Source organism: Pristis pectinata, chromosome 2 (assembly GCF_009764475.1).
Source record: "Pristis pectinata isolate sPriPec2 chromosome 2, sPriPec2.1.pri, whole genome shotgun sequence".
Lineage (NCBI taxonomy): Eukaryota > Metazoa > Chordata > Chondrichthyes > Rhinopristiformes > Pristidae > Pristis > Pristis pectinata.
The window spans coordinates 18,980,216-18,992,794 of NC_067406.1; the positions used below are offsets into that span (position 1 = coordinate 18,980,216).

At 43.4% G+C, this 12,579-nt stretch overlaps 1 protein-coding gene across 2 annotated transcripts in view; it reads left to right on the forward strand.

Moving 5' to 3' along the window:
• The window catches only part of rnf103 (ring finger protein 103), a 32,021-nt gene that overhangs the window by 16,463 nt on the left and 2,979 nt on the right, over positions 1–12,579 (forward strand). The window contains exons 1-3 of one of the 2 annotated variants that reach the window (XM_052034433.1): positions 3,148–3,240; positions 8,621–8,681; positions 10,400–10,579. In XM_052034433.1, coding sequence (XP_051890393.1) covers positions 3,196–3,240; positions 8,621–8,681; positions 10,400–10,579 — 286 coding nt within the window. In that variant the 5' untranslated portion in view covers positions 3,148–3,195. Of the gene's footprint in view, positions 1–3,147; positions 3,241–8,620; positions 8,682–10,399; positions 10,580–12,579 lie in introns of those variants that run through there. The other variant, XM_052034442.1, reaches the window with a different exon arrangement.

Sequence of the window (12,579 nt, forward strand, 5' to 3'; positions counted from 1 at the left end):
CCAATGACCACCACTGTTGTTGGCAGAATCTCAGATGGTGATGAGGAGGCGTACAGGAGTGAGATAAATCGGCTGGTTGAGTGGTGTTGCAACAACCTCATACTCAATGTCAGCAAGACCAAGGAATTGATTTTGGACTTCAGGAAGGGGAAGTCGGGAGAACACACACCAGTCTTCATTGAGGGATCAGCGGTGGAAATGGTGAATAGCTTCAAGTTCCTGGATGTCAACATCTCAGAGGATCTATCTTAGGCTCAACACATTGATGCAATCAAAAAGAAGGCACGCCAGTGGCTCTACTTCATTAGGAGTTTGAGGAGATTTGATATGTCACCAGAGACTCTTGCAAATTTCTACAGATGTACGGTGGAGAGCATTCTGACTGGTTGCATCACTGCCTGGTATGGAAGCTCCAATGTGCAGGATCGAAAGAGGCTGCAGACTCAGCCATCTCCATCACGGGCACAACCCTCCCCGCCATTGAGGACATCTTCAAGAGGAGATGCCTCAAGAAGGCAGCATCCATCATTAAGGACCCTCACCATCCAGAATATATGCTCTTCACATTACTACCATTGGGGAGGAGGTAGAGGAGCTTGAAGACCCACATTTAATGTTTCAGAAACAGCTTCTTCCCCTCTGCCATCAGATTTCTGAACAGTCCATGAATCCATGAACACTACCTTATTATTCCTCTTTTGCACTATTTGTTTTAGTAACTTACAGTAATCTTTATGTCTTTGTCTTGCACTGTACTGCTGCCGCAAAACAACAAATTTCATGACATGTAGTGATGATAAACCTGATTCTGATAAGAAATTGAGAGTTCCCTGCCTGATGTACTTATCCCCATCTGCCTCTCTTGTCATTTTTTCCTACAATATTGCCATAATAAAAGTGCTAAACAAGTTATTGTAATCAAGAGCACCTTCAGAACTACGGCTATAATTGTATGATTACAGGTTAAATTAGAGACATTCCTGAATCCAAAAAAAAATTATAATACTGGAAGATTACAGGATAATATTTAACACTCAATTTGTATTGTGTCTACAAATTAGCTGTTGTGTTTCTCACATTATATCAATGACCATGTTTCAAACAAACTTCATTGGCTTTAAAACAGTTTTTTATTTTTTCAAGGGATTTGGACTTTGCAGGCTGAGCCAGCATTTGAGAAGGTGGTGGTGAGCTGCAGTCCTTGAGGTGTGGGTACATCAACAATGATGTTAGGGAGAGAGTTCCATAATACTCTAGTTGTGGCTTAACAAGTGTTTGATAAAGTTTCATCAGGATTTTTTTGTTCCTTGTATTCTGTGCGTCAGTTGATAAAGTTTGGAATTATCCAGTATGCTTTTTTTAACCGCATTCCCACCCAGTCCAATCACTTTCAACAAACTATGCACATGTACACCTGGATCTCTCTGTTACTATACCCTTTCAGATTTGTGCCTATAAATTTACATTGCCTCATTTTTCCCTTCCAAATGTTTATTCTTGGATCTTTCTCAAAACCACAAACTCTACCAGTAAGAAGAACAAGGACATCACGCAGTTGGGAACGTCACCACCTGTGTGTTGCTCTCCATGCTGCACACTGGCTGAAATTGGGGTGACCTTGATTCTGGAGTGAAGGTGACATAGATTGATTAGTTTCCTTTTTGTCTTGTAAATTAGTTCTACTCCAGTGGGGAAATTGTTAGAGGTGAGTTGAAGCATTGCAACAAGAAAGACTGAGAAATGCGTTGGGGCAATGATGCAGCCTTGCTTGACACCGGACTGCATTGAGACTGGGTCTGTTGTGTAACCAGTGGTTAAGATGACAGCATGCAAGCCATTATGAAGCAGACAGCACTGTGGCACAACTTGTAGAGCTGCTTCTGCACAGCAACAGAGACCTGAGTTCAATTCTGACCTTGGGTGCTGTGTGTGTAGAGTTTGCATATTTTCCCTGCAATTGCTTGGGTTTCCTCTGGATGCTCCAATTTCCTCCCAAATTTCAAAGATATATTTATTAGTCACATGTACATGGAAATACACAGTGAAATGCATCTTTTGTGTCAAGTGTTCTGGGGACAGCCCGCAAGTGTCGCCACACTTCCGGCGCCAACATAGCGTTCCCACAACTTCCTAACCCATGTCTTTGGAATGTGGGGGAAAACTGGAGCACCCGGAGAAAACCCACACAGACACGGGGAGAACGTACAAACTCCTTACATATATAGGTTGGTAGGTTAATTCGCCACTGTAAATTGTTGTGTAGGTGCGTGGTAGAATCTGAGAGGAGTTGAGAATGTGGGGAGAATGAAAAATGGGATTAATGTGCAATTTGTGCAGATGGGTGGTTGAATGTCAGCGCAGACTTAGTGGTCTGAAGGACCTGTTTCCATGCTGTATCTCTCTATGACTCAAAGACATAATTTGGAGACACAAGAGACTGCAGGTGCTGGAATCTGGAGCAACAAACGATCTGCTGGATTATCCATGTTTTGGGTTAAAACCCTGCATCAGGACTGGGTCGCAGTCCTGATGCAGGGTTTCGACCTGAAACGTGGACAACTTTCCTCCCACGGCAGTTGCTTGACCTGCTGAGTTCCTCCAGCAGAGTGTTCGTTGCTTGGAGGTGAATCCCATGGGTAACCAATTTTGAGGAGGATGCTCCACAGCCCCTTTATAATGACTTTGATGTGGTCAAAAACGCCTTGGGTTGACGTTGCTCCTTGCATTTCCTTTGGCGTTGTCACATGGCCACTGTAACTGTCCATGGAGGGAATCCACACTGCGCCTTGAGGAGCAGCTGGATCAACAGACGATCTGCTGGAGGAACTCAGCGGGTCCAGCAGCATCTGCGGGAGGAAGGGAATAATCGGGTCGAAACCCTGCATCAGGACTGGTTGATGCTGCTCGACCCGGTAAGTTCGTCCAGCAGACCGTCTGTTGCTTCAGATTCCAGCCTCTGGATAGCAGTCTCCTGTGTCTCCACTGAGGAGCAGCTGTCCTGCCCCCGGGAGGAGATGTTGGCGAGGACCTGCTGGTTCCTCCTTGTTCCTCCGCAACTCGGTCACTGCGCCTCTAGCGGCAGCGGAGCAAAGCGCCGGGGCCGGCTGACGTCATTGCGAGCGGAAGCGGGTGGGCGGGCCTAGCCCGGGGCGGGGCGGCGGTGAGACTGAGCTCGGTGACGGCAGAGCGTTGGCGATGGGGCTGTTCGGCAAATCACAGGAGCGGCCGCCCAAGGATTTGGTAACCACTGCGCTTTTCTCCTTTTAACTATCCGACCGCTAGGCGAGAAACGTCCAGCCGGACCGACCCGTGGGGGTGGCAGCCGCTTTAACCGGCCTCGGTCTGTCGGCCGCACGACCGCCCTCGCCATCGTCGGGGGCTTGTTGTCGCCCGCCTCCCGCCGCCGCCTATTGGCCCGTTGGAGCCAGAGCTCGTCAGTGATTGGACCGCTTGCCTGCCACACGGCGCGGGCAGGGGGAGCCGCCTGACCCCTCCTGCACCGGCCTTTAATGCCCGGTTCTCCCTGCCCCTCGGCGCAGTGAGGCTCGCTGTGTTGTTCCCGGGCCTTCAGGACACTCGGGCCAGGCAGCGTCTGTAGAGAGTGAAACAGAACATAAAAGTATTTGACATTTGTTCTAGGTTTGTCATGCATTGGTGTTTAAGCAGGTGCTTGGTGCTTTAATGTATTGATTGGTTAATTCGTTTTGGTTGGGCTTCAGTGGTCTGACTTCTGTTAAACAATGGGCCAAAGTAATAAATCAGAGTGCTCTAGTTATCCATGTTAATTAGTATACAAGGGTAATGATGGAACAATGACACTCGGGCCCTCTCTGTTATTTGACCTCTTTTATGGGATTAGTACAAGGAATGAAGATAGATTATTTGAAGTTGAATGTTGAGGTTTGATAGCTAGTTAATGACATTTGAGGAGGATGAATGTATTGCTTCAGGCACTCCTATCACTGTAACAACCAGGAGAATTGAGATGGGAGTATAGGATCATGACTGGTTTAAACAGAGCTAAACTGTTTCTATTAGCTGATGGTTCAAGGACCAAGAGGTTTATAGGTTTGGACAAAGTTATAGAATTGTACAGCATGGAAATGGGTTATTTGGCCCAACTCGTCTATGCCAACCAGTGGGCACCCTTCCGTATTAATCCAGTCAGCTAGTGCTTGGTCTGTAGCCCTCTGTGCCTACGTCATTCAAGTGCTCATCTAAACCAGTGACCCAGCTTCAACCGTTCTCTGAGGCAATGCATTCCAGGTGCTTACCACTGTTTTTCACCCACCACAGTGGAGATATGAGGTGGGTGAAGAAGCTCCACCTCATATCCCCACTGAATCTCTTCCCCCTTACCCAAAACCAGTGTCCTCTAGTTTTATCTACCTCTGATATGGGGTTTCTTGCAGTCTATCTATACCCCTCAATTTTATATACCTCAATCATGTTCCCTCTTAATTGTGGACACAGCCCAGCACATCATGGAAACCAGCCTCCCCTCCATGGACTCTGTCTGTACCTCTCGCTGCCTTGGTGAAGCAGCCAGTGTAATCAAAGACCCCACCCACCCAGGTCATTCTCTCTCCTCTCTTGAGGACTCTTGACCTCACAGTCCACCTTGGTTGACCTAGCACCTTATTGTCTACCTGCAATGCACTTTCCTGTAGCTGTGACACTTTACTCTGTATTCTGTTATTGTTTTTACCCTGTACTACCTCAATGCACTGTGTAATGAGTTGATATGTATGAACGGTATGCAACACAAGTTTTTCACTGTATCTCAGTACAAGTGACAATAATAAACCAATACCAATACCAATTTCCTCCTCTCAGGGAGAAAAGAACTAGCTTCTCCAGTCTCTCCTCATAACGGAACAGCTCCATCCCAGGTAACATCCTGGTGAATTGCCTCTGCACACTCTCCAGCACTATCGTATCCTATACCTTGGTGACCAAACTGCACGCAGTACTCTAGCTGATAGCTGACCAAGGTTTTATAAAGTTGGAGCATAACCTCCCTACTTCTGTATTTAATGCCCTGACTAATGGAGGCCAAAATCCTGTATGCCTTCCTAATCATTTTGTCTATCTGCATTGCCACATTCAAGGATCTATGGACATGTACACCAAGGTCCCTCTGTTCCTCAATATTCCCTGAGACCCTACCATTTATGGTGCAAGTCCTAGTTTCATTATTGCTCCCAAAACGTATTGCTTCACATTTGTCTAGATTAAACTCCATCTGCTGTATTTCAGCCCATCTTACCAAAACATTGATATCTCTCTTCAGCATAAGACTACCTTCTACACTATCAACAAGTCTGCATTCTTTGTGTCATCCATGAATTTACTGAACTTGCCTCCCAAATCCACATCCACATCCAAGTAATCTGCATATATTACAAACAAGGGTCCCAGCACTGATCCTTGTGAGAAACCACTAGTCACAGGCATGCAATCACATAAACAACCCTGTACCATCATCCATTGTCTCCTATTGCCAAGCCAGTTTTGGGTTCAGGTTGTCAGTCGACCTGGATCCCATGGGCACTATCCTTTTGAACCAGTCTCCCATGTAGGATCTTGTCAAAGGCTTTACTGAAGGCCGTGTAAATTACATCTACTGCCCTGCCCTCATCGATGCACTTTGTTACCTCTTCAAAGAATTCAGTCAAATTAGACAGGATCTGCCTGTGGCAAAACCATGTTGGCGGTGTCTGATTAGTCCCTGCCTTTCCAAGTGATCATTGATCCTCCCCCTCAGACCTTTTCCCAGCATCTTCCCTACTACTGATGTTAGGTTCACAGGTCTGTAGTTGCAGGCTTTTCCCAGATGCCTTTGTTGAAAAGTGAGACCACTTTTGTGGTCCTTCAGTCATGTGGTATCTTGTGTCCAGCAAAGATTTAAAAAATCTCAACTGGATCTCCTGCAATCTCTTCCCTAGCCTCCTGCAGCAGCCTAGGAAAATCCCTTCCATTTCTTATCTTTTTGGCTTGACTGGCTGAGTTTTTCCAGCATTTCTGTTTTTGCATCTATCCAAGGCCCTGGCTGCCCTTAGGAGTTGATATAGAAGATCCCCTGGCACTTTTTGAAGAAGAATGGGAGTGTTCTCCCTATCTCCTGGCCAATATTTATTGCCCAATTGACATAATTTTTTAAATGATCTGGTTGTTATCAGATCATTATTTGTGCCACCTTCCCATGTACAAACTGGCTGCCATTCTCCCCACAGGAGAAATGGTCTATAGCTCAAAAACACTTTGGCTTGAAAGTAACTGTGTGATAGAAATACAAATCTTGCTGCATGTTTTCATTTTGCAAATTCGCTTAATGGCTATAAGTAAAGACAAAGTGGAGCATACAAATAATGAAGGCTGCACTGCATGTTACATTGATTGATGTCATTCCTAGTGATAAAATGGCTTGACACTGGGCTTCAGCTGTTCTGACTTCTGACAGCAATGGAGCAGGATTCCTATTACTGCCAGCTGTCTAGACTTTGGGTCAGCAATTGTTTCTATTTTGGCAGAATAGCTAATTCTGTCTAGAGTTCCACATAAAGAAATCAAATACTTAGATTAAAACTGTCCTGCTTGGTAACTGAACTTCTCAAAAGATACGACGTGAATTCCTTTTTGGGGGCAAAGTAACCATGCAGCCATTTTGTAGCAACGTTGCCCCATAACAGAGGCCAGAACCAGAGAAACAAAAGGCACGTGCTGGTACGGTATGTGGTGATGGAAGGGGCTGCAGAATTAGACTGGAGTCAGGCCAGAACTCCTCAATAAGGATAAGTCAGATTGTAGAGATGTATGTCAACCAGAGAAAGTTCATTAGGTTGATTTGCGATGAGGGGATTAATTTGAGAAAAGGTTGAGCAGGTTGGGCCTATACTGTTGGAGGAATGAGAGGCGTGAAGATACAAACGGATACCATTTATTGATAGGTTCGGTGAATGGGCAAAATATTGACTAATGCAATATAATGTGGGAAAATTTGATGTTTTGGAGGGAAAAGCAAAAGAATAGTATTATTTAAATGGAGAAACAAAGCTGCAGCACAAAGAGATTTGGAGGACCTTGTTCATGAAACAGAAAGCTAGGGCACAAGTGCAGCATGTAATGGGGAAGACTGATGGAATGTTGGCTCTTAAAAAGTAGGGAAATCTTACTGCAATAATATAAGATGTTAGTGAGGCCATCTAGAGCACTGCCATTTTTGTCCCTCTGTTTAAGGAAAAATTATTTCATTGGAGATGGTTCAGAGAAGGTTTACTGGCATGGAGGGGCTGTCCTTCAAGAAATAGTTATACAGGTCCAGAATCTACTCATTGGATTTTGGAAGAATGGGAGGTGATTTTATTGAAACATATAATGTTCTTGGGGAGTTAGTCGGGATAAATGCTGAGCAGATGCTCCCTTGCTTGGGCAGGTCCAGAACCAGAGACCATGGTCTCAGAATAAGGGGTGCCCATTTAAGACTAAGATGAAGAATTTCTTCTCTCAGAGGGTGAATCTTTGCCACAGAAAGGTGGGGGGGGGGGGGGGGTGGCGCGGTGGACAGAGTCTTTGTGAAAATTCAGTGCTGTGATAGCCTTCCATTCTCTGATTAAAAATCTATGGAGAAAGGGTAGGAAAGTGAACTTGTCTGATCAGCCATCATCCTGTTGAATCATGCATCAGCCTGCTTTCTTATGGCCTTTGCTCTTGATTCATCCATGACAAACATGTTAAGAGCAGGTACTTGAAGTATGAAGATGTTGTGGAAAAAGTCATAGGAATTATCAATTTTGTCTGCATAAATGGGAAGACCAACTGACAGCTCAAAAAGTTAATTACTGGAATTTGAAGACAAGCCTCATAACACAAACTATTAGGAGGTGGTCATTAGCTGGACTATCTTAAAATAGGCTTGTGGAAAACTTCAAGCCTTTTATTCCTTTCCTTACATAGAGCAGATGAAATTTAACACAAAAAGATGCAAAGTGTTACATTTCAGTAACAAGGACAAGAAGTCCACTATTTTTGGGAAGTTTTCTAGGTCATCTTCTGTGAAGCCAAACTCAAAATAATGTTTAACTTCTTTGTTATTTCCTTATTCGGCAATATATTTTCTCTTGTCTCAGTCTATTACAGATAACTACTTTAACTTTTACTAATTTTTCCAGATCTGTATTTTCAGAGTATGCATACACAGTTTCAGTGCTGTACATCAATTGTGTTATTGTTGCAAGATATCTAGAGGTCAGTTGCATCCCTATTGGGAGGGAAGTTAAAACAGAAATCATTCTGATCCGCTTGCTAATATTGCCTAAAACTAGGCTTGTGTAATTGAGGTCTTTGGAACAGCAATAAATGTGAAAAAAAAATTAAACAAGCCCTGAAGCAAACGGAAAGAAGACATTAGGAGTAGCAGGTGCTGAAAAGTATACCCTAGTTTTTATCAATGGAAGCTTGCATGTAGTTCTTCATTTTCTGTGACCCTGGTGCAGAGTTCTGAAATGTATCAGTTTACTTCCATTTGTGTGTTTAAAAATAGCATTTCTCCATCCTATTAATGCAATATCTGAAACATGTTATTCAGTCTTAATAACGTTACAACTTGGTTTTTGATTAGGTCACAGAATGGTCAGTAAAAATAAGAAAGGAAATGAGAGTGATTGACAGACAAATTCGAGGTGAGTAAAAGATTCTATTTTTCTGTTTATGTAGCAGTGTGAAATATTTGACTTGGTACACTACAGAAACCCAGAATAGCATTGTGAAAATCCAGATATGCTTGAGCTATTTTACACAGTGATAAGGCTAGTATTTAGGTACTTGGGTAATTAAGAAAGCAGACAAAATGTTGTTTATTGCTCAGAGAACTGAATGCAAAAGTAGGGAGGGTATGCTTCAGTCATATAGGGCATTGGTGAGAGCACATCTGGTGTGCTGTGTGTAGTATTGGTCTCCTTATTTATGAATGGATGTTAACTTTTTGTAAGTAGTTCAGAGAAATGTTTTTTAAATGGGTGGGTTGTCTTTTGAGGAAAGGTTGGACAGGGTTGGCTTGTATGTGCTGGAGTTTGGAAGAGTTGGGGGGGGGGGGGAACAATTGAAATGTACAAGATCCTTGACAGGATGCATGTGGAGAAGATGTATCCTCTTGTGGGAGAATCTAGAACTAGGGGATCACTACTTAAAAATAAGTGGTCAACCATTTAAGACTGAAACATTTTTTTTATAAGCAGCCTGAATCTTTGGAACTCTCTTCCTCAATTTTTAAGGCAGAGGTACATAGATACTAGATAAGCAAGGGGGAGAAAGTTTACCAAGGGTACATTGAAACACAGAGTTGAGGTTACCATCAGCCATGATCTTATTCAATGGTGGAGCAGACCTGAGAGGCTGATGTTCCTAATTTCTATGTTCATGTTTGTTAAGCAGAAGCTTATGCTCAAAAGGGACAATTGTCAGTTTCCTTTTCCAAAAAGTAGCTGTTTTGAAGTTGCTAGCAATCAGAATGTGAGCACAAGAAGTAGGAGAGGCTGTAGGAGAGGCTTAAGACACTTTGTGTTTGTTCTGCCATTCAGAAAGTTCATTTCCGCTCTTCTACCTCATCCATTTTTCTGATTAATCCTCATATTACTTCATTCCCTTGCTATCAAAAATCTGTTTTGAATATTCTCACCAGCTGAGCATCCACAACCCACTGAGGGAGAGAATTCTGAAGACTTGTAATTAAGTTAATACAGAAATATTTCCTCATCAGTCCTAAACACCTGACCTCTTATTCTGATACTCTGGGTGGTAAGGGAAACAGTCACTCAACAAGTCAGCTGTTGGTGTTTACCTGGCTCAGAGCAGCACACACAGTCTTGAGTTTGAAAGTGTAGCTGGAAATCTTGGCTTTATAACCTAGACAAGCAATCTACTAGATCACTGATGGGAGTGCTGCTTGTAGTGTTATCAAGTTTTAGGCATACTCAGGTTGATATTAAATATATCATAATGCAAAGAACAAGTCACCTAGAATACACTGCTTGAGAGTGGTGGAAGCAGAATTACTGACAGTATTTAAGAAGCATCTAGATGAACACTTGATTTGCCTTGGCATAGAAGGCTACGGGCCAAGTGCTGGAAGACGGGATTAATAATGGATGGGTCCCCACTGGTCAGCATGGACATGGCAGACCGAATGGTCTGTTACCATGCTACAAGTTCTGGCCCACATGACATCCTCGAAGTATCACTAAAAGTGGGCAATTATCTCTGTTCGTGGGATCTTGGGTATAAAATAATTGCCACATTCACTTGGCAATGATAATTCTGCTTTGGTGTGAATGAAGCCTGTAGAGACACAGAGACATTAGGAAAGACAGCACTTTGTAATAACACTTTCCATTTCTGATAGATATTCAGCGAGAAGAGGAGAAAGTAAAGAGGTCTGTGAAAGATGCTGCAAAGAAGGGTCAAAAGGATGTGTGCGTCATATTAGCAAAAGAAATTGTACGGTCAAAGAAGGCTGTGAGCAAATTGTACGCATCAAAAGCACAAATGAATTCCGTCCTTATGAGTATGAAGAACCAATTAGGTAAGGTGTTTATGTTGTCCCAGGAATTACAGTAACATGCCATGACTTGCATGTAAAATATTGTCTTCTGTTGCCATTCCTCGACTAAAGCAGTGAAGTTATTTAGGAGCCATAGCTAAAATGAGGTGAGAGTAAACCATCAGTGATGCCATTGCCCCTGTCAATTGGGCGGTATTCTGCAAGATATTTATTCATTAGTCACATGTACTTCAAAACGCACAGTGAAATGCATCTTTTTGCGTTACTGAGAATGTGCTGGGGGCAGCCCGCAAGTGTCGCCACTCTTTCAGTGCCAACATAGCATACCCACAGCTCCTAACCTTTGGAATGTGGGAGGAAACCAGAACACCTGGAGGAAACCCACACAGACACATGGGGAGAACGTACAAACTCCTTACAGACAGCAGTGGGAATTGAACCCGGGTCATTGGCGCTATAATAGTGTTACACTAACTGCTGTGCTACTGTGCCGCCTGAGCAATCTGAGAATTAAGGAGATAGTTCACTCCCTGTGCCCCCTCCCTCCCCCACCTTTTCAGCTGGAGGAAGGAAGGGGCAAGTGTAGTGCCTTCAGACATGGGGGTTTGTGGGGGTGGCAGGCAAGAGTGGCCTCTGAAGTAGAGAAATAGGTGGATGATTCATTGATTTTGGCTAAACAGGCTATTGTTTATATATTGGAACAAAATAAATTTAAGAAATATTTAACCAGAATAAATAACAATATAAAACAAAATCATACTTTCCAGAGGAGCATATTACTGTTATTCTCCAGAAGTACAAGTGCCATTGGATGGGTTAGAGATGTTGGTGAACAGTCTGTATGATTTTGCAGCATTACAGATATGCTGCAGAAAGCACTGGCGTTAAGATATACTGTGTAACTTGCGTCCTATTTCTAAAATAAAGCTGCGACATCTGTGCTTAGATGGTGATGGACCATATGGAAATGCAAAGGCTTGTTTTTACTGCTGTTATAGTTGGATAGGAGGATCTTCAGTTCCCCTTTGAAAAAAGTCCATACACAATAGTTAACTAGACCAGCCATACACAAGAACAGATCAGAGAAGGGGCATCCTGTAGTGATTGACTTGTCTTCAAGTCTTTCCACTGTCTGCAAGGCAAGGTCAGGAGTGTGACAGAATACTCTCCACATGCTTGGATGTGTGCAGCTCCAACAACATTCGGGAAGCTCAGCACCATCCAGGACAAAGTGGCTCACTTGATTGTTTAATGTGGCAGCTGAGTTGCCACTTTCCCCCTTCACTGGCACACCCTGCTGTTGGTCAAAGATGAGGGCATAGGCACAAAGGAACACCAATTTCACCTTCTAAGTCATTCACCATCCAGCTTTACTTCAATGTTGTTGGATCAAACTCCTGCAACTCTCTATGTAACTGCAGCGTGAAGTGCCTTCATCACACAAGTGCTGCAGCTCAAAGCAGTGATTCGAGACCACGTTTTTCCAAGGGGAGTTGGGACGAACAATAACTGTTGAACTTGCCAATAACACCCACATCCCATAAATAGAAAAAAAAACAATTGTGCACAAAGAACAGTATACCTAATAATTGGTAAGGAAGTCAGCAAATGTAACAACAGTGCATAACTTCCTCCCTTCAAGGTTTTGCCTGACTTCTTAGTCCTTCTGACCCAAGAGTGGGGAAGCACCACATTACTTCCCCTCAGTACCAGAATGCAGGATTATTACCTGTACATCTACCTTGGCCAAGTTCTCCAAACACTTTTAGAATTGTACTGCATTTGCATTTAAAGATTAATCCGGTTAGGTCCATTCCCTGGATCTTTTGGACATTCCTAATAAATTTATATTGAGTTGCCACAGATTTGGTGCTCATTCCTTTAACAAAAGCACAAGCCTAGTCTACAGCTGAGGTTTTGCTCTGCAGCGTTTGCAGTGCTGTGCAAGTCAAAATGAAATGGCCGTAAAGAAATAGTATCTATTGCTGTGTTCAGTTTTTAATTTGTTTTCTTGCCTTCCC